General features: G+C 40.9%; 1 protein-coding gene across 1 annotated transcript in view; it reads left to right on the top strand.

The window, feature by feature from the left end:
* Nucleotides 1–22,209, top strand: part of EFCAB6 (EF-hand calcium binding domain 6) — an 80,787-nt gene that overhangs the window by 39,029 nt on the left and 19,549 nt on the right. The window contains 9 exon segments of the mRNA XM_010563598.1: nt 777–873; nt 1,913–2,031; nt 3,624–3,851; nt 6,541–7,009; nt 12,497–12,652; nt 12,984–13,078; nt 13,714–13,869; nt 16,945–17,140; nt 20,369–20,548. Coding sequence (XP_010561900.1) covers nt 777–873; nt 1,913–2,031; nt 3,624–3,851; nt 6,541–7,009; nt 12,497–12,652; nt 12,984–13,078; nt 13,714–13,869; nt 16,945–17,140; nt 20,369–20,548 — 1,696 coding nt within the window.

The raw sequence follows: 22,209 nt of genomic DNA, 5'->3' as shown, positions 1-22,209 counted from the left end.
CTGGTCTGCAGACCCAATATTCCTCTCCCTCTTGTTTGAGAACCTTGGTCCAGGGAGCGTATTCCTGCAGTGCGGCTGAACCGGGCTCTGAAGCTGCATGTCTGCAGCATTTCCTCACAAAAACTTCAAAGGATGGTGAGACATAAGATCCCCTCGATTCTCGGGTACGTGTGTCCTTGCACAGCACACAGATTTAGTCAGCTTTCTGTGTAGTGCTACAGCTATGCTGGATCCTAATCCGAGGCACCCATATTCCTCTGCATGCTTGGATTCAGCCAGGCCCCCAAAAGTTAGGCACTTGTGGCTGAATTTGCAAATGTGGGTCTTACTCACCAGACTTACTAGCCATGCCTTGGTGACTTACAAAGACAGTTTTGATCTACGTTATTGCTGTAAATCAAGGATAATCTTCCTGGAATCACTCCAGGATGTAATTGTTTCTGAGATAATTAACATTTCCTTCTATGCGTATAAATGATCCATGCTGGCTCTTGAGTTTGAGGGAGAATTGAACAACATTGATTTGAAAATAAATAGGGAATTACAAAATTTAAAATATCTTCGCTAACCTGCAGCTAGGGAAATAAGGCAGTATTTAAAGAATTACGTTTACACAGATGTGAAGTAACAGTCTTTAATGGGTATCTTAGAAACTAGGAAACAAAACCACCACTACCATGAAGAACAATAAAAAGGAAGGAAACTTGTGGAGATTAAAGATCCCAGTAACGTAAAACATAGCTATTCGTTATTCTATTTTTTTTTTCTTTTCTTAGAAAAAAACAGATGATAACGGATGCAGAGCTAGCTTGTGATCACGCTCATTACTACCTTGTTATCAAAGCAAGAACCAGATGGCATGACCTAGCAAGGGTAAGAAGAATGTTTTCTTTAAATAAATAAGCAGCACTAATAGATTTCAGAACATTATGCAATGTTGATCTTCTGATTCTATAAATATTCAGAGACCCTTGCAAAATAGCTCATTAATGATAAAAACTTACTATGTGATTAAAAAATCAACAGTTTGAATAATACTCAGTTTTTGTAACATTGATTATGTAGTAGGTGCTATTAAACTTATTTCTAAAACTGTCTTCATATTTTACTATTGTTGGTTTTATTTAATGGTTCTGTTGTAAGAGCAGTAATGAGCTTCATCTGAGGCCTGTCTGCCTACGCGCTGTACGCAGACACGCACCTACTCCTGTGCTGACACCCAGTGTTGCCCAACACAGTGAAGCGTTGACTGCGATGCTTACGCCATCCAAAGAGACTCTCACAAAACTGTCCTATAAAAATTATTGCTACTTTTTTATCTTAACTTGTTGAATAGTTGCAATATTTGGACAACAGCGTAGCACAAAGAAAAATGAATGTAATATTTTCATTAAATGTTTGCATAAATCAGACAATAGTACTGCTAGTCTCAGTTTGCAAGATGAATGGTAAAAAAACCAACAAACCCAACCAACTGACCTAAACACAAAGCAGAATCAAATTCATATTGGGTATAGAACAATTTGGGGAGCAAATCTGAGCGTCTGCCATTTTCCAGTGCCTTCATCTTCCACTGGCAAGCTTCAGCAGTGGGCATACCCGCAGCTGCAGGCACACATCTCTTGCTCATATCTCCTGTGTTTGCCATCAGTAAGAAACTTTCCACACAGAGGGCATCATCACCTGAACACCTGTAATGTCAATCCTGATTCAAGCTTTTGAGAGCTGCACATCCATAGTGGAAAGTAGGAAACAGTAAAAATCAAATGAAAAAACATCAAAAGGTGAAATTCAGACGTGCATGATTTTCCATTCCTTTCTCAATTCCCATTATTCATTAAGCTTATAGAGAGATCAAATATTTTGTCAAACTTGTTGATTCCTGTTAGTGATGATTTCTTTTACATTCCAGAATTTTCAGGAATTTGACAGTGAAGGAAATGGCATTAAACAGCCGAGGGACTTGAAGAAAGTCTTGTTCAGATTTGGCATTCCAATCACCCTGGAAGAATTTAAGCAGCTTTGGGCAAGGTATGACAACTCTAAATGATTAGCTTTTGCAATAATGTATCTTTTATAGGATTACAGAGCCTTTGGTAGTGCAGCAAATGACAGTCCATTACACTGCACAAGGAATCTTTTATTTTGTTACGATTGTGACCTCAGATCATGACCCTGTGTTAGAGGTGGCTACATCTTATTATACGAAGTTCAAGAATGCAGTTAGGTCCATCAGTTTCCAATGAATTCAAAGATAGGACTTTCTCTTGGCTTCAGTATTACCGATCCCTTTAATTTAATGTGCATTTTCTTCTTGGACAGCAGGCACCTGAGGTCACTGGTTAAAGTAACTTGGTTTTCATCAATTTTGTTTGTACACACAAACGCCTACCTCAGTTTGTGATGGTGAAAGTCAGTTCCAGGTGTCTCAGGTCAGGTGGGAACTGCAGACAAAGCTCCCACAGAAAAGGTCCGTGGACAGTCCGCATCGCGTACCCAGCTGAAGGCAGTGCTACCAACGTCTCCTTTTCAGAGCACTACATTTACTTGCAATATTTTCTACCCAAATAAAAGTGACTCAGTCAAAAGAAAAATGCTACATACCAAACACATAACAAAAGAAAGTAAGGTAATTTCATGCTGTGTAAAGATGGCAAATAATATCGTGAAATGTTTTTGTAGACAAGTAATTTGTTGTGAAGTGGGGGAAAATACTTGTCTGCCTTCCACAAAGAAGAGCTGTGCTATAAACTGTGTTTGAAATGGCATAGATGTCAGCTATATGTGACATTAGATAAAAAGCTACCTTCATTACAGGTCTATTTAAAAAAATAATCACTCTGTCTAACATATAGAACCTGAGTGTATTGCATTTTGGTTTGAAACTGCATTAACTATATAGATTTTTCTTAGCACTGATTCATCTCTGACTAATTTTCTACTCCATTAGATTTTACTTTCCATTCTTATTCCTTATGGATGCCACGGCACATTGAAGAGTATCCTTTTCAAGCAGTTATCTGCTGCACAACTTCACTCCCATCAGCCACTCCTTTTATAGAATAGCTAAAATTTCTTACGTGCCTGATATGACTGTAACTTGAATAAAGGAATTAGAGTGAAGCTGAGGCTAAATTAGGAATTACCATGCACCGGAGCACTAGCAGGGGGAGAAACTGCAGGGAAAAAAAGCCTATGGAAGGTTTTATACCTAAGAAAATATGAAAAGTGTTTATGAAGCTAAATCTATGTTTCTGAAGGATGACTACAATGCTCAGCATCTCAGACTTGTGTGACCAGTTTGAGACACTTGAGACTGGAATTTTAGGAGCCCAGCTCTCTGCATCTCAAGCCAGACACTAAAAGGCAGCAGTACGGAGAGCTGGAGAATACTCCTGACAATTTGGTCCTCAGGGTAGTATTTGCAGAATCGACTCTGTGATTACAATGCATAAGCCCTATCTTTCGAGTCTCATACAAAGTCACTCATTCTCAGTGTGGTGTGACACCTCTGTAAGGAAGGGAAGTCAGTGAGATTTAAGCTGTTAAGTCACTTAAGGACATCTGTAATGCCTTTCTATGAGGAACACATGAATATTTAAAAAGAGCATTTCTTTTTCAAGGTATGATGCAGATGCAAAAGGATATCTTACTCACCAAGAATTTTTACAGAAACCAGGGATAGAGTTTGCACCCGCTGACACAGGGCTCAGCAGACACATCATGGAAGAAATCTATGCATATTTACAAGCACATTATAATAATCAACAAAAGAAGCATTCAAAGCTGGAAGAGCAGCAGAAATGGCAAACTAAAGCTCTGCATGTGAGAGAAATTAAAAAGCAGATCAAGTAAGTTAGTTATGAGCTTAGCATATAACTTTCTATGTTTGCGTTTAGTTTGTTAAGATGACACTGTGTACAATACAAATGTAATTTAAAAAAAAAAGGCTCTGAAAAGGAATCTCAGAAGGTACTGGACCAGCTTATCCATAGTGTTATTCCCTTGATTTGCTGGAGATAAGCCTACCTCAGTGTGCACTGTGATACTTTTTTTACAGATACTCTCCATGGCTTATATTACTTATTTTACAGATTTATGGCAGCATCTATACTGACAAATCAGAATGTCCAGAAACATTCCCAGACTCAGTCATCTATGCTGCTAGACTGCCAAAACAGTCCTCATCATGCTTTGGCCTGTGTCAGCTAACGTTTTCTCTGATCAGTCCCAGCACCGTTTGGGAGCAAGAATGCTTCAAGGACCATTCCTAACAAGCAGTTTGCAGGCAGCTGCTCCCTTTTGGTGGCTAAGAAGGTTCACTCTGTGCCTGGAGCACTCCCTGGCCTTTTTATTGGTATCGTCCCAGCTTGTGGTTCCAGTCCTAACACTACTATCAGCTCACATTGAGGGAGAAGAGCAAGTGCAGTTTTGTCAACCTGTGGGTCTCATCTCAGACTGTTTCAGGCAACGTAGACTTAGACCTACCTGATTACGCTCAACGGGGGCTTTTCTTGCAGCTGGACTGAGGGGGCGTGTAGGACACAGTGGTCCCATATCCTACCCTGTCCCTTGGATGAGGGCCAAGTAGCAAACACGGTTGGTTTCACATCCCTCCAGCAGCTAGTTAAATTGTTAGTAAATGGCTTTGTAGATGCAGCAAAAAACAGCCTTGACAAAGATGGACCTTGGCTCCATATGACAGAAATAAGCATCTTGTCTTCAAGCAAGAGGAGTCTCTGCCTCAGAGAAAATCAACACTCATAGAGTTAATAGGTCATTGCTCCTGAGAAGAGCATTTGACAAACAAATGCCAAAATGATACCCTACTCGGAGTGGAGACTAATGATCCATGCTTGCCCTAGTGAGTCAGCAGTGATTAACCTGCTGCTGCTACAGGGTTCCTGCACCTGCCAGCAGATTGAGGCAGCGGGAGAATCCTCTGCCCCGGTACAATGCTGTTAAAACTTTATATTTCCAGGTTGTGGATAGACACCACCTGGATGCTTACCATGTTTTCTGCTTGTGCTTTCATTCTTCTCCTGAACTGTTTGTTTGTTTATGTGTTTATTTATTTATTTGTTTATGAGTATAAACCCTCAGGAGCAAAAAACTTGTAAAAATATACCCCCAAGAGCACAGATTTGCTTTCTTTTGTGCTTGGAAAGTGTCTGGAAGTTGTAGGAACTAATAAATTATTATTGATAAGAATGATAATTCCCCATGACGTTGTTGGTAAAGGTGATACACTCATAAACAAAGAAGAGCAGCCTTGTCTTGCAGATAAAGAGGCAGCTTGGGAAATCATTAGACAAAAAAAAAAAAACCAACCCAAAAACAAAAACAGAGAGAGAAGCTTGTAAGCTAAGGCTTTTGCCTTTTCACCCTGCTGGTTTTTTTAGATTCTGTTTTTCAGTATCCCAAATAAGCTGAAGGAATCAAGGGCAAAATTGTCCTTTCTTTTCAGCATCACAGCTCTCCCACCTGCATTGCAGCTTTCTGGCATAAACTGCACTTATGACACCCAAAGGTATCAACAAGCATTCCACCTGTAAAAAATTGCAAAATATACAGCAGAGATGGTTAGGCAGCTGCTGTGTTGTAGGCATTGCTTACTGCTGTATTTGTAACTGTCTGACGTGAAACTTTGGCCCTAACTCTTTCATACTGGGCTGTTCTACTCCATTTGTTGTACCAGCCAGTTGTCTCTAGTCTTAGACTTGGATGAAGAGTTATTTTGGTCAGGGACCTTCTATTTCTTTCCTGTTAGTGCAATGCCAAATGCAAGGCAGCCCTGCCTCCAATGCTATAAATAAGAAGCAGCTCTGCAAGTAGGGAAGATGCTGTGTTGCAAGCAGGAATTATGCAGTGTGGCTCAAAGATGCAAATACTCATCCTGAAGCAGCTGGAGAGTAATTAAATCAATGGGGAAGACATGCCGGGTAAAAATAAAATAGTCATGATGTGACATGCTGGCAGGTCCATATCATTTAGAATTATTTACTTTTGAGAACCTACCACAACAACAACTATGTCTACAACTATGTATATGGTAACTATACACACAAATACATACAGATAAGTGCATAGCGATTGCTTAACCATAATTTGGAGGAAAACAGAAAGTGGCAGGCTGGGTCAAGTGTAACTGGATTCAGTTATCTGCTAGCAACCGGAGCCAGATGTTTCTGGTTGAGGTGGAGCAGCCTTCTAACAGATGGATGTGGAATATTCTGCCCCCTGCACTGGGTCTGTCTCATCCTGGGAAATGATGGGGTTTTGTTTAAGCCTGCAGATGGGACTTTTAATATCCCTTTCAAAAATCATGTTCTAATTATTTGTTAGATTCTGCCTTCTCTTGAGATATATATATATATATAGGACATCCAGTTCTGTTCTCAATCTTTTGAAATTTCTGGCATCTACAGCTTTGTCTGGGAATGAGTTCACAACTTAATCACTGGTGGTCTGCAAATGTCTTGTTATTGATTATTGCCACCTTTCTGTTCCGCTGAATGTTCTCTTTTTGTCTCCCACAAGTCCTCACCCACCTCCTGGCTGGTGGGAGCAGTCCCGCGCCAGCAGTTCCTCCCTGGTTTTCTCTCTTGGAAAGCTGAAAGTGCAAGAGTTGAACCCAGGCCTCTCAACTCCCCAGATTTCACGTAAGGCCCTGGAAAGCCATAAACGACTCTTAAGCCGGCGTCATTGCCAGACGGATGAAACCCCTGGGCGCGGTGGCTGTGAAGGCAGCGATCGGGTCGAACGCCAGCCTTCCGCTCCGGGACCGCGTAAGAGCGCTGAGGTGCGGGAAGCGCGGGTGAGCACCGTGCCCTCCTGCCGCGAAGGTCGGTGTAAGGAGAGCTGCTCCGGGTTGGGAGAACAGATGCGGTGGCTGCACAACTTAGCCACGGTGATCCACGTGGGTCTCAGCCCCCACTTCATTCTCAATGAGTTGGAAAAACGATGCCTTTCACCTGTCAAACTTGGACTGGGAGGACGTATGCCTCAGGTGTGCACTTGTTGGTTATGGGACCCGCTTCAGCACCGCTCCCCCTTCTGCGATCTCGCTTAAGCCCTCTCGTTTCCATTTGCACAGTGGCTGCATCCAGCCTGTGTCCTTTCTTCTGGCTTTCCGCAAGGGCTGCGAACCTCACCCTAACAGCTTTGGAGCAGTTTCAGCGCCCTGTGATTACACACTGTGAGGCAGACAAAAGCTCTGGACATCTTAACAATTCAAAACATACTGCTGTGCACTTTTTTTCCCCTGTTCTGCTTTTGTTGTAACTCACAGGAACAAATCACCCAAATTAGAAACAGACATTGAACAGTGGCTCTCCAGCTCTTCAAGAAAAATACAAAACATTTGCAAGAAAATATTATTTTTTGGCATTGTAACTTGATCTATGGTTTTAATCCTCATTTTCTCCACACACATATTTACTGCTGTGAGCGGAATAATTATGGCTTGGAAATCTTTTATCAGTCCAAAAATGCTGAATGCCTCAATTTTCCAAAAATATGAATCTCAAAACCTGTTTAGATTTTACTTCAGCCTTTACTTTCTTTGGGAAGTTTTAAGTAGAAGATGATAGTGCTGATGAAGAGTGGCACTGAAAGTAACATACAGTTGAAAAGGGTTCCAGAATTTTTCTGCAGTGAGGGTACTACATGGACCATACCACACCTTCAAAGCACACCCTTGCAAGATGGAAGGAGCAGTGCTAAATAGTCTCCTGGGGCTGGAGATCAATCTCTCACTGAAATCACAAACTGCCCTGAGGGTGCTCAGCTGGTTTTGGCCTTTAGGCTGCTGTATCCTGCTTCCGAGGTGTGACTCTCTTGGTCTCTTGCTGGGCCTCAGCACCCATCCTCTTCCACCATTGCCCCTTTGCAATCGCTGTAAAGCCGTGGTGTTTAAGCTATGGCACGTTACAGTAACTCAAAAAAAAAGCAAACCCTCTGTCAGGAGATTTTAGATTTGTGTCTGCTGGAAAGTCTGTAGGCTTCTGAACATAATAAAAGTTAAAACTCAGAGATGTAATTAGCAGATGTTGGATCTCTAGGGTCTCATATCTAAGAGGAGGTTGAACGAGTCTAAGCTGGTTAATCAGTAATTAGATACATGGAGATTCAAGACAGTAAAGCCACCTTGAGTGCAATGCAAGTGCACTCTGACTGATGTGCACCCTCTGCAGCATACTTCTATGCTCTTTCCAATATGAGTCTTGCTTTGAGTGTAAACCAAGTACCACATGGTAACAGGAGCAGACTGTGAAAAAGAGGAAGGAATTAACCAGAAAAAGGAGATTTGAAAGTGAGAGAAAAGGTGATAGCTCTTTAGGGGCTTTTAGAGACTCTAAAACACACTGACAATATTGCCTTTCCCTTGAAAAGATTCACATCATGCTTTGAAACCTATATACAGTGGCTAGATTAATCATAAGGAACCTACAACTATTTTCTGGAATATTACAGGAGTAGGAGCTATCAAAGTGTTTAATGGCATGAAACCAAGCCAGGGTGAAAGGGCAATCCATGCAGCTACGGAAAGTAAGTTGAAGGAATATTGCACTCCCAAAGAAACTTGAACTTTTGAAAGACACAGGTTTCATACAAGAATGCAGAAGGAGGAATCCTTTGAAGAATTTTTGGTTGATCTTAAAAAAAATGGATCAGTCAAGTAGCTATGATGTTTTCAGAGATTCCATTTTAAGGGATCAGATAGCAATTGGCATTTAAGATCCAAAGATACAGAAAAATCCCAGGAAGGTAGGATTAAAAAAAAAAAAAAAGAGAGAGAAAAATCTGTTTAATTGAACTAGGACAGTCATAAGGGACAGTATGGAAATATTAGAAGGGGAGCAGGACATGCTGTCTGTCAGGAAAGGAAACTACGAGAGTTTTGAAGAGACTTTTCAGAGCTACCTGCAAGAAGTAACCAAAGTGAAATATATGAAAATTCACAGATTCATATTATGTCCAGGAGTTTAGAAATTCTGCAGCAGCTATAAGAAATACAGTTATTTTGTGAGACCTTGGAACTGGAAAAGCAGAACCAAAAGAGAATACCCTCCATATCCCCAGATCTATGTGATGGTGCACAAACCAACTATACAACAAAATACACATAGACGTTCTGTGCAAAGGCTGCACAAGGGGGCTGCAGACTTAGCATAAGCACCTCTAAATTCAAAACTGGCGCTCAGTCAATGTGTACCTCCAAGCACACTGTGAAAAATCTGGCTCAGGAATCTGAAGCCATATGAAGAAAGACTATTGAAACTGAGGGTGTCTACCGAGAATCTAATTCCTTCTAAAGGATTGTATGAACTAAAATGAAAAGTGAAGATAAACACAGTAGTTTAAGTTTATAGGCAGAAAGAGATAATATTCGGTCTAAAATATGCGTAGCCCTGGGCTTGGTTAAAGCAGTGAGTCTGATGATGGAACCATAAACACAGGAGATCAGTACCCAGAAATCTTTAGTGTCAGAGATAAAGTAGACACAGAATATAGAGCTGTATTTTCACAGCAATGTGCGCTGCTAGGAACATTCCTCTGGTTGTGAGAGAGAAGCTTGTAAAGGAGCTAGATTATGTAGGAGTAATGGTGGGAAGTTTAAAAATGGAAGAACCAATTAGCAACAACAAGATCAAGACAAGTCACTGAGATTGTTCTTACACCCAACAGGGCTAAGTATATGTTTGAGGACAGACACTGTCCCACAAAGGATGTTTTCAGGTGTCGTGGTTTAATCCCAGGCAGCAGCTAAGCACCACACAGCTGCTCACTCAGTCCCGCCCCTCCTCAGTGGGGTGGGGGAGAGAATCAGGAAAAAGAAGTAAAACTCATGGATTGAGATAAGAACAGCTTAATAGAACAGAAAGGAAGAAAAAAAAAATAATAACAACAATAATAAAATTACAATAATAATAAAAGAATTGGAACATACAAAATAAGTGATGCACAATGCACTTGCTCACCACTCACCGACTGATGCTCAGTTAGTTCCCGAGCAGCGATCCCCACCCCCAGGCCAACTCCCCCCAGTTTATATACTTGCCATGACATTACATGGTATGGAATACCCTGTTGGCCAGTTTGGGTCAGGTACCCTGGCTGTGCCCCCTCCCAACTTCTTGTGCCCCCCCCCCAGCCTTCTTGCTGGCTGGGCATGAGAAGCTGAAAAATCCTTGACTTAGTCTAAACACCACTTAGCAACAACTGAAAACATCAGTGTGTTATCAACATTCTTCTCATACTGAACCCAAAACATAACACTATACCAGCTACTAGGAAGAAAATTAACGCTATCCCAGCCAAAAGCAGGGCATCATGTAAAAGGACTGCATATGTTTTTACAGATATTAATAAATTTTTACAAAAATTACAAATTCAGATTCTTCTGCTGGATCCAAGCAAACTTCCTTGCATGACAGGAGTTTGACAAACACCCTGCATTTTTAGACCACTGTACAGGAGATTCTGCTTTCAAAGACTTCCTTTAGGCTTAAAGTCCATTCTTGAGTTTTCACAGGAAAGTGTAGGAAAAGCCATTCACTTGAAGCAACTGTGGCTACTTAAATAGATACTGAAGATGTCAAGTAGAGAGAAAACCAGTAGGGAATGTGAAAAAAGTATCCAAGAGGGCCTCAGAAGTAGGATTAGACAGAAATGCAAATGTAAGGGCAGAGAAATAACATAAAAGATTAACTGTCACCAAGATAAAACAGAGTCATTACAAATATGCCATCCACAAAGATAACAAAGGTGTCCAGAGGCCTGTTAGCACGTGAATGTTACATGAGCGTTCGTATCGCACAGGCAATCTGTGCAGGTAGCTTTTGAGATACTACACAAAATGGACATACTGGGCTGTAAACCTGGGAAGAGAATTCCCAAATTAAAGGCATGAATAAAGACAACACCTGGCCTTACGTATATTGGCACTAGAAGACAGACAAAGTCTTCAAAAGATGGCTTACAGGAAGTATTGTTAAAAAAATAATCAATGGAAATGTGTGGCCTGTGTCTCTAGGGCACCTGTCAACACCACGATTCGAGGCACAGACCGAGGGAGCAGAGCTCTGGCTCTGCTCTCTGATTGTAAGAAATGTCACATACTTGTTTATTGATCTGTTATGGTCAGTGCCGAGACAAACCACTTTTTGTAGGCAAAAGAAAGACCAGCTTCCAGAATATAAAAATAGTGTGACTTTTAGGTTGTCTTCTTTTTTTAAGGTGAAACCATTCAATCTGACAACAAAGTTTAAGTTGGAGAAGTAATTACTGATCAAAGACATACTTTCTAGAACATTCAAGGAATCTTGAAATCTCTCTTGAAAACAACAGAGAATGACGTAACACCTGGAAATACAGTTTTAAAAAGTATTATTCTATTCCAGAAGAAAGTGGGCTAGGTTTGGGGAGGCTGTACAGAAGATGATGCAATGCAGAAAGTCATGAAGGTTACGTCCTGTGGGGTAGCGAGGGCATTGCATACCAAGCCCACATAACTGATCGGATCCGAGTGTTCTGTGTTTGGCAGCACCCGCTTCAGAGGTAACAGCATAGCGGTGTCAATGTGTTATGACCTAACGTGCCTCACAACGTACGGGACACTCACAAGGCTGCTGAAAAATGTGGAAGAAAAGACCATATGTTGATACATCTGAACCTGTTGGAACTACCTGACTCAGGCATTAGCCTGAAAATGCGTTTGGATTGAATTTAACATCAGAACATGTTACGGCATACATTGATGCTCTATTTGTTTGGGTATGGAGTCCCAGAAATATTGTCTAGCAATGGTGCCCTGTTCAGCAGCTCAGACCTGAAATGATTTGTAAAGAATGAAGGATATCCAGATATGCTGAGTACAATGGTGAGCTGGGCTAAAAATGTTAAAAGATGGTTCGAGCAAGCTGTGAAGCTGAGAAGTGATCCGTACTTTCACTGAACTTGAGAGAAATGTCATTGAAAAATGGTTTCTTGCCAGCTGAAACTTGGTTAAGCAGAGAGTCACGATACTCCCCATTTAGTCCCTATAACAGTGGATCGCACAATGGGTCTGAAGCATATAGTAAATTGCTAACAACCCACGTAAGTCATATCATAATTCACATTTTTTAAGGTAGGTGATGCTGTTTGCATACACAATGGTGTTTCCTGGACCCTGAGGGCTGCGGCGAAATTACTCTTTGTTCATATGAAGTGCAAACTCCAAAAGGACAGATTCTTAGGAGAAACAATTGGCAAGGAAAATGTATTGTTCTTGTAAAGACTGTACTGAACTTACAGCTTCTTGAAAACAAATGGAAAACCAAGGATTCTGCAGTGCTGCGTGAGGAAAGGCAGCACCAGTGACTGGAGCTGAGACCAGAGACCTCTGAAGGGATCCATGAGAGTTTGTAGAGCTCTGAAAAGGCTGACGGAGTGTTGCTAAAAAATATGAATTTAGCATGTCCTGAGTTAGCCTTATAACAACTGATTGCAGGGTATTCATACCAAGGGGAAACGCAAGGCTCGGATGCTGGCTCGTTGGCGGTGGCTTCGCAAGGAGCAGAGCGAGCTGGTCGGAGCCGTTAGATCCACAGACGGGCTCGGTGAGAGGCCACGAATCGTACCTGATTATGCGGGTTACACTGTTCAGGTGCGCTATCGCTGTAATAAGCCTTTTATTCTAAAAATCCTGACTCTCAGGAACCCAGCCTCCGCACTCTGCACCCTGGGGCTGTCAGAAAGAGCAAACCCAAAGCAAATGGAGTGCCACTGGAGGTGTTAGCCCAGACCCAAACCTGTCGGGTTTGCCGTAAGGGTAGCATCTTGTAAGTGCTGAATATATGTAGATAATTTATGTATACTTGGTAATCTACATCAAGACATAGTTTACAACTATTTTAACTTACATTAATCTTAAGCCACTTTGCTAGTTGAAGACATGCAGTAATGAGAGATGTTTGTGCCTGCCTTGTCCTCTTGAGCCAAATTGTGGAGAGGCTTTGGTTAAATCAAGAGGCAGAGGCACATTCCTTGAGTTTCCAAAGTTTGATCAAGAGGTCCCTGATGTCAGTGAAAGGTAAGTGACAACATAAAGTGGGAGGAAGAGTCAAGATTCTGAGGCCTGAATTCAGTCATGTGTAAGAAATGATAAATATCTCAGGTTTTAAGGTGCTGATTTGACGTCCACATAAGTCAGCAGAGCTCTGAACTTCTTTCCATAGGCATGGATCAGGCCCTGCGCTACTCCAGGTTTTGGTCAAGTCTATCTGGTTTTGTTGAAATAGTTGTTCTTACTATGTCAAAGTTTCAGGACCCTCAAATTGCAGAAAGTATGCTGCAACGTTTATCATTTTAATGGCTGTATTAAACATTTTGTAACTCTCATCAGGACAGACTTTAAAAGAAAGAACTTTGTTTTGTATCTGCAATTCTGAACGGGGAGAGTAGCCGGTTAATCACCCAAGTAGCATTTCTTTACAATGGGAGGCCTGAGCTGTGCAATTCCATGTGCAAATTAAATGGGGGAGGGATGTTGGATTTGAGGTTTATTTGTGAACAACTTGGCAGTCTTTGAATAAATTATATGAACTTACCACACACAAATAAGCTCAAAATTTTTCTCTGCCCCTCCACCCCTATTTTGTATATTTGTTTGTATCCTTTTTATCTGATTTAACAAAGGAGCTAAAATAAACATCTGCTCTCTTTCAGGGATAAAATTAGGGATTACTTCCAAGATTTCAATAAGGCCTTTCATAAAGCGGGTAAAAATAGAGATGGCTATGTAACAGTATGTGACCTGCACAGGATACTACAAGAACTCAGCTAGTACCTTAATCACGATCAGTTCAGCAGTCCTCTAAACAGGTTTGTATGATTATCTCCTAAGGACCTCTTTGGTCACACCCAGAAAAGCCCATAAGCTTCTACTTCGTGTGAGGCATATAAGAAGCTCTGGTAAAACTAATGCAGATACTCACATGCTTAAAACTGTATATGTGTGAAAAAATCTTTTTAGGTAAGGTATTGATTCTGCAGGTAATGAGAGTGAAATGGCCTCTTACATAAAAAAAAGTATGCTTTGAGTATGTGTATTTGTTTGCTGGTTTGTTTTATTTAATTAATTTCAATTTAATAGAGCAAGCATGTGAAACAGACCCTGTTCAAAATAGAAATGGAATTAAATCAGGTTATAGAATAGCAATGATTTTCAGATGATCCAATGTTGCTGCTGTGCAAAACTATGCTTTTAATTCTCTGTGTCGCATATGAGTAAGACAAAAAATCTCTTTTGTAGCAGCTGAAGAACACAAAGGACCTGCTCCAACATTAGGTACTGTGGTTCTCTGCCCCAAACAGTCCCCCAAAGGTCATACGCCTGTCAGCAGTGCATTTTGTTTTCCAGAGCCTGCCAGACCAGGCTCTTTTTTGAAATAAAATTAACAAAGTCTTTTCACAGTTCACCTTTAATTGGGTGATCAACTTTTTATGAATTGAAACCTTAATAGGAATCTGCTGCTTGTTTCTTTCTCAAAGACCTCTTGATGATAAACACCTCCATTGATTGTAATTTTGTGCAGATTATTCCGTTCTTGATCCAAAATAGTCTTTTCTAAATAATACAGAGTAGATTAGCATATGCATTTAGTTTTATTACTAAAATTTTAATGCCCACTTGGCAATTTATTTCTCTGCTGAAATGGTGTTGATTATTTCCTTTTCCACATACTGTCTCCAATATTGGAGCCAGCTTGACATGGGTAGTATGTGGGAGTGCTGTGCAGCTGCAAGATGCAAAATCAGGGCTCTTGAATATTTTTTTTTTCTTACTCGCAGATATGGGGTCTATAGTTAATTTCTTTTCCAGCCTGTTTTATAAAGCTTCCTCTTTGTTTTACTGGCTCTCCCCATTAATTAGTCATTCTTGTAACTGGATATTCTGGTGATTGGTAGCTGAGACATTGGTCCCCAGTGATTTACTGTGGAAAAAGATGATAAAAGTACGTTACACTAATTCAGTTTTAAACAAGAAAATCAGGGTTGTGTAGTGGGGCCATCTCCTCTGTCAAGTCTTGGCTCTCTAGGACTTGCCTTGACCATAATTCTAACAAAAAAGCTGAATGCAAGACTAAAAAAAAAGTCCAGCCTTTCCCCTGCAGCATAGGACTTGTTTACCTAATACATATATGTAAAGAATCTATAGTTCTGATAATTGGCTATAAAATTATTAAAGTCTATTAAAAACCTCCCCGTAGATGAAAACTCTGAGGTCAGTCTGAAATAATTCCATGGGAGCCAATAGATCTGTATCAAAATCACCTAATGTATATTGTAGCCTGGAGACTCTCTGATTGTTTTCCAGTGGCAGGAAATTCCACAAACTGAATGCACTGGCTTTATATTGGGTAAGTGAGAGCGGAGCAAGACTCTACTCTTGTATCCCTTGTGGTGATGAACTCTACAGGCTCATTAGACAGGTTTGAAGTCTTTGTTTAAAATATACCAGCTGTTTTTTCATTAAGTGGTCACAAGTCACAGGACATTGGAGGAAAATAGCTTTTCATGTAATGGTTAGTGCTATTCATCTTGTCTTAATCTTTCATGGTAAATAACTTTTATAGTCACATGTTTTCTGCATATGCGAAGCTTGCCTTAATTCCAGTCTTTTTACGGTAAAACATCTTTGAATAAAAATTAATTTAGTTTGGTAACAAAGTCCTCTGCAAAAAAAATTCCCAAATCATATGCAAGAGCTCATCTTTCCCCACGCTGATATTTGATGCAAAAATATATTCACTCTTGTTACCTGGAGCTATCTGTAGTCAGCTCTGTAACCCACTGCATTTCCGATGTGACAGAACATGAAATTCCCCAGTGTCTGTGATCCAGCAGATGTTTCAGCTGACAGACAGAAATTCGGCACGTTGCGAGTGCAGCCTGCAGAGCCCGTGGGCTGGGCCACCAGTCATCCGAAGGGAAACCCTCACCGGACACGGCGCGCCACGAGTCAACGGCGTGGGCCAGCTCTCCGTGCAGCTCAGTGGTCACACCAGAGGAGGAAGGGCCAGCGCCACTGCAGTGAGGCTGAGTCCTGCCAAGAACGGGTGAAACAATTCTCTAGTGGCCTGACAAGCTGCGCAAAGTGAAGTGCAGGTTGAGGGGGAATGTAAGCCTTTCTATCACAAACATAAGGAGAAGCATTGTAGGGAACCTGGTTCGGTTTCCTCCCACGCGGTAGAGAAACCATGAGCGAGCACAGACCTGTGCTGGTACGTCCATGAAAAGTATCACAGAGCTCATATCCTAGCTCATATCTGGTAACGGCTTACCAGGCTGTACGTGGTTCTGCTTCTTTTTCTCAGAATTGTAATGATCGCGACATATTGGGAGGCTTAAGCAGCACTTCAGCATCTGTGAGTCAAAGGTATTTTTGTAAAGCAGAAAGTCGAGGGAACGTACCAGCACCTAGCACAATGAACATCTACTACCGGACAGTCTATTAGACTGTGTTTACGCTGTGACGTGAAACAGAGATTCAGGGACCAGGCTGGGAGCCTACGCGTCCTCCGGCCACGTCGGGGATGGTAAACTCAGCAGTAGATTGTGAGCAAAATACTGTGCTGTGTTTAAAAAGCACAAAGTTAATGCTGACGGACTGGAAGGTTGTACACTTGGGCCCAGGCTAAAGCAGGTCTCTTGAGCATCTGGAGGTTGGCCTAGATCTGTATCTGAGAGTGTGGTCGCATTTAAATGACAGGATTGGTGGCTTAGACCTGAGAAAGAGCTTGGGCTGGAACTAACAGGATTTATACACTGACAGCACAAGCATATCCTGAAGTGCTGCTGCAGTACAGATCATACATCGTAATAATTAATCAGTACAGACAACAGTGAGATAATTATTTAAAATCATTGATATCTCATTCTGTGTTTTTCCCTTAGCTTAGGAATCAGCATTCATGACAGCAAGCTCTCCTATTTTGATTTCCTGAGAGCAATTGATGATGGCAGAGCATCTAAATACCAACAGAGACAAAAGCAGGCTGCACCACCTGCAAGCTTTGCAGCACTCAGCTTAGAACAGACCCTGATTAAGATAAAAGAAATAGTTGCATCATCTTACGATTTGTTGTACAAGGTAAGTTTCATATGGTCACCGCATCTTATTTAATGTCTATTTTTTTCTGCCTCGCTGGGGACCAACCCAAAGGCTTCAAAACTTTTCTGCTATTAATTGAATGCTACCAACAACCTTAGCCTATGTAGAAATAGTGTCTTCTGACAACAGCAGACTTCTTAATTGATTGTATTCTGGTAACTCCACAAAACAAGCATATCAAACCAAGCCTAGAGATTTTCTGAATGTAAGGATTGGAAAGGAAAAAGCAAATAGCAAATTATCAGGACCTTCCTCTCTTCCCCAAACCCCTTTTCCTCCTCCAGTTGTCTGTAAATTGTGTCCCAAGCGTGTAAATATCACACGTCTTTGAAATAGCTCTGTTGAGTTTCCTAAGCTGAGACTTATAATAAGTAGATATAATGTGCTACTGCAGGCAGGCATTATGGTTTTATCAGATGAAAGGATCGTGTAGCAACTGAGGATAAAGACATATGATCAGATGTGAGCACATTATAGTGGCTGCAGAAGTTAGCACCTGTCAGCTGGGGCTCTGCAAGTATCTGCATTTCTGCTCTTGGCCACTTCTGATTCTGACACAGACAGATAAGGTGCATTAGCTGTCGAGCAGCAAGCTTCCTGGTTTCCCACCTGTAAAACGAGAACAATAAAAATAACCACTTCTCTATAGAATTTTGAAAGCCCTGAATGAAAAAATGCTGTATATTAAGTAGTCTTAGACTGTTGTGTCAGAGCCTACTGAAATGTAGCAGCCTCTAGAGTAAATAATTCTTGATGCCACAGTAAGATTATTTTCAAGCATGGGAAAGAATAATCAAAAAGACCTTGAAGGAAACATTGCTACCACAAAGAACCGTAGAGCCATCTCACCTGCACCTGCAGTTTCAGGTCCAGTTTAAGCTCATGGCTCTAGAGGCAGGCTTCTGCCTGCAAAGATGGTCTTGCTACCCCCGTGGCCGCAGCAACGTGGTCCTCCCACCCGCCTTGTGCGAAAACCAGCGCTTGCCTTCCTGCCCAGTGACCCGGGTCAGGCAGCTTCAACCCGAAAAAAGCCTGACCAGTTGTGTGTCACCACGGGAGAGCAGCTGCCCGCACAAGGGAGGGGAAGGGAGGAGAACAGCGGCTGGGAAGACGATGCGGGTAGACATTCCCTGCCATCAATAGCTGCATTTCTGAAATCTCGATCTATGGACTCTGTCCTGCAGTTAAAAATAACACAGGCTTCCAAAAAAGACGTCACTAGTGATGTCACTGGTACCAGCACCCCAAAAAAGTAGTACCATGGGTGGTGCTGTTTCTTTACAGAAATGTCTTTTCACACTCTTTGGAGACTCCTGTGACGTGTAAACTTACTGGGGCCACGTTGCCATTTTTGGCCACATAGACTAACTATAGAACAGGATACTGAAATATTTATATAATCACTTTACATTTTTCATAGTAAGGGGGGAGGAGGGGAAGATCCTTCCTGTGCTCTGCATTATTGAAATTAGGAAATAGATAATGTCAATAGAACAGGTTACTGTTCATTAAATTTTAATAGAAGACAATATCTGTCCTCTCATCCCTGGGTGTCTTGGGAATGGAGAAGGTCACAGTTTTGTCTGCCGAAGGTATGATTTGAAAATGACTTTTGGCATGAACAAATTGTCCATTTAGTTTTTTAGGATACCATTTGGTGGTTAATATAACCTCAGGGACTGGGGGATTTTCTCCATGGAGAGCCAGACTTTGTCCACCATGCCATGGAAAAGCAGAACTATTTCTCATTTCCCTTACAAGAGAAAATAAGGAAGTTCTCAATTTTCTTCTGAGCCATTTTTTGAGTAATACTTGCTGCCACCTATGTGATGGGGGACTCTAATGACATAAGCTTATAACAAAATATTTTGTTAGAAAGAGGCAGATCTGAAAGCAGAGTTCCTAGAGTCCAGCTAGTTGAAAAAAAAACAACTCATCACATCCCATCCACAACATTTCTACAACTGAATACAGACCTTGGAAGTTTCATAACAAATAGTTTAAGAGTTCAGGTGGGTCTTCTCTGTTAGTATAGTAATTTCCCATTAATTTTCACCACTTGGTACAATTCATACTATATACTCAATGCTTTGTTTTTCCCATAAGACTTTCAGCATGTAAGCAAAGATCAAACTTTCATATTAAGAAGTTACAGAATCCTCTTTAGTGTTCAAAGGATCCCTTTCCAATATCCTTTGGATATGGTAGCATTTGTTTTGCCAGTATGGCATGGTCCACGTACATTAAATACACATTTTTAAGTCCATTATTTAGAACCATTCTAATGGTAAAACAAAAATTGCTGTATTATACCAATGTGCTATCGTGTTAGCAGACAAACAGGACTTTAACCTGAAGTTTTGAAAGGTATACTATTCATTCACATTTATGGAATCAGTAATCTATATGTGCAGCATCATAAATAAGGGGCAGAATAAAACAAGGGGACACAGTAAGTTAGTAGCAGCCAGGCTGAATGAGAGTGGATATGACCCACATTTCTAGACCTCGTCGTTCATTTGAACTACTCTCTTGCATGCCTCCTGCTGCAGCTGTGCTAAACCTAATCTGTTTCCCCTGGGAAACCTTTGGAAAACTCCCACGAAGAATAGGCTGGGCATTTTTCACAAAGGAGGATGAGAAGAGAGCAAGTAAGCCTTCAAGATGAGCTGAAGCTAATGAGGATGAAGGACTATCAAGTCCTTTACAGAGTAGAAAACAAACTTGCCCCACCAGGGACAATAATTGGGGGGTGGGAGGCAAAAGGCAAATTAAATATGCTCAGGTGAGTTTAATTTAAAACATTTTAATTTAGGTTATTTAAGGCAGCCCTCAAATATTTTTGTTTGTTTCCTCTCTTGTCTTAGCCACTACCTTTTCTGGAATGTTTGGATACTTGATATAATGCCTTTTTGCTTTTACTGCAGGTTGTTGTTTATTTCTATATTTATATTTACATATGGCACAGAAATACAGGCTATTTTGGGCTTATTTCAACAATTGCATCTCATTTTTAAAAGAAAGGAAATCTTCAAACTGAGTAAGGTTCTGAGAAATGTGTTTTGTTTCTTCATCTGTAAAGTACGTGCAAGTAAAAGGCATATGGCTCTCAGGTATTTCCATGTGAACTGCTAAATGGCTGCTGAAAAAGACTTCTCTTCTGGAATGTCTAGGTTCGCTTAAGTAATTTGTATTCTTGTTTTTCAGGCATTTTCTCTATTTGGTAAAGAAGACACTGGAGTAATTAAAGCACTGGAATTTCAGCAAGTACTTAACAATTTCTGCTTTAAATTATCAGACAAGGTTCTTCTCAAGAACCTTAATCTTTGTGAGGACTCCACAGTAGACTGGAAAGCTTTCCTGAAAAACATAAACCACCTCATAGTGGTAAGAAGAGCTAGCAAGCTATAATGTATTTCTTTAAAAGGTACGATCTGATGTGTTAGAAGTGAGTGACTGACTAACTACGCATGCAAAATTCACGTATATTTCCTTTGAGTCCTGTTGAATTCCATGACGCCCTTATCTCTTTACAAACTGCTCTAAGAAGTTAAGTCTTACATTCATGTAGATTTAGGTCTCTACGTGTAGCAAGCTGAAAACACGACCGCGGATGCAGCCAGATTGCCCCAACTGGACAATGTAGGATGTGGGATATCCAAATACGCTCAGTGATCCCTGAGCTGTCTGGATGGACTGGCAGGGGCTGGGCAAAAAGTGAGTGGAATGGGAAGCCCACCAGGTTCTTGGTGCCAAACAATAATAGCAGCGTAGGTGTAGCAGGAAGGTCAAATGCAGAGGTTAGTCAAGTGCAGAGAAAATCTTGACTGCAGTCATGGATAGAGTCTTCTGATGCTCTGAATATGCCTGTTGCAACAACTCAAATTAAACTAGAGTTGCTGTCTCTCTGTGGCAGAGGTTTGTGTCCCTATTGCCTCATTTGGGGTCGTTCACTTGGTGCAGACTGCAGGAACAGATCCTTTGGTTCATAATCACATCCTTTTATCAGTGCAGCAATCCTTACTATGTTTGTAAATAACAGGAGTATTATGAAAACGTGTAAGTAAAAGATGTCTCTGTCCTATTTTAAATTCAAAGTCCTTCCTTTCCCTCTGGCTTCTCCCCTCTTAGTCTGCCTTACCCGGCGGGAAGCGGGTGTAAGTAGATCTGAGGGTGCAGGAGTCCAAACGACATTACCGTACAGCTCATTCTGAACTTGGCTAAGGATGGGAAAGCTGGTTACTAGCTGGATAAAAAGCAGTTCTAAAAAAAAGTAAGTATTAACTTGCATCTTATGTTCTAAGAAGTAAGTATGTTTCATTTTCAAAAGTATATGCTCAAAGCACAAATAAAGTGAGAAAAATAATAATCATCACCCAACGGAAAACCATATAAAAAGCCTACCACTTTATTGCCATGGCGATAATAGAATGTTGTGCTAAACAAATCCATATAGAGCTATACAGTGATTAAATCTTGTGTCATAAAGTAGAAGCTGGAAAACCAGTGAGATCCATCTCAGCCTCTTCGTGTCCCGAGTCAAAGTCTGTCAGGCTTCAAATAATTGCAGGGCTTGAGAGATTCACAAGGGGAGGAAGAGGAAGGACCACAGATTTTGAAGGAAGGAGGACCCATGAACAGCTCCAAACACTTGTAATGTGTTACAGGCTTTTGTAGCAGGTTAGAGACTTTATCTATAGGCATCAGTTACCAATAGGCATAGCTTTACCAAAGTGCTTATTGTAAGTGTAGCTTTATTCAAAATTTTATAAGGTTGCTTAAATGTATTTTATTCTCTGAAAATTTAGCATTAATATTTATAGTAGTGCAACTGTTACTTTGTCCTTAGTGGCAGGACTACATTTAATTATAGTTATTTAAAAAATATTTGGAGATTCTAAAATATTTATATTTTCAGCTTATTAAAATGCAGTCAACAGATATAATAGATTACATGGTTCTCAAGTGTAAACAGTGGAATACTTTGTATAGGTTAGAAAATGCCGCATTTCCCTCTTTCCTGCTTTTGTGCTGATATAAATTCAGTA

Source organism: Haliaeetus leucocephalus, unplaced genomic scaffold, assembly GCF_000737465.1.
Source record: "Haliaeetus leucocephalus isolate CR32 unplaced genomic scaffold, Haliaeetus_leucocephalus-4.0 Scaffold170, whole genome shotgun sequence".
NCBI lineage: Eukaryota > Metazoa > Chordata > Aves > Accipitriformes > Accipitridae > Haliaeetus > Haliaeetus leucocephalus.
Note: the sequence above shows the minus strand (reverse complement) of the source record. Positions and strands in the feature narration are given on the sequence as shown.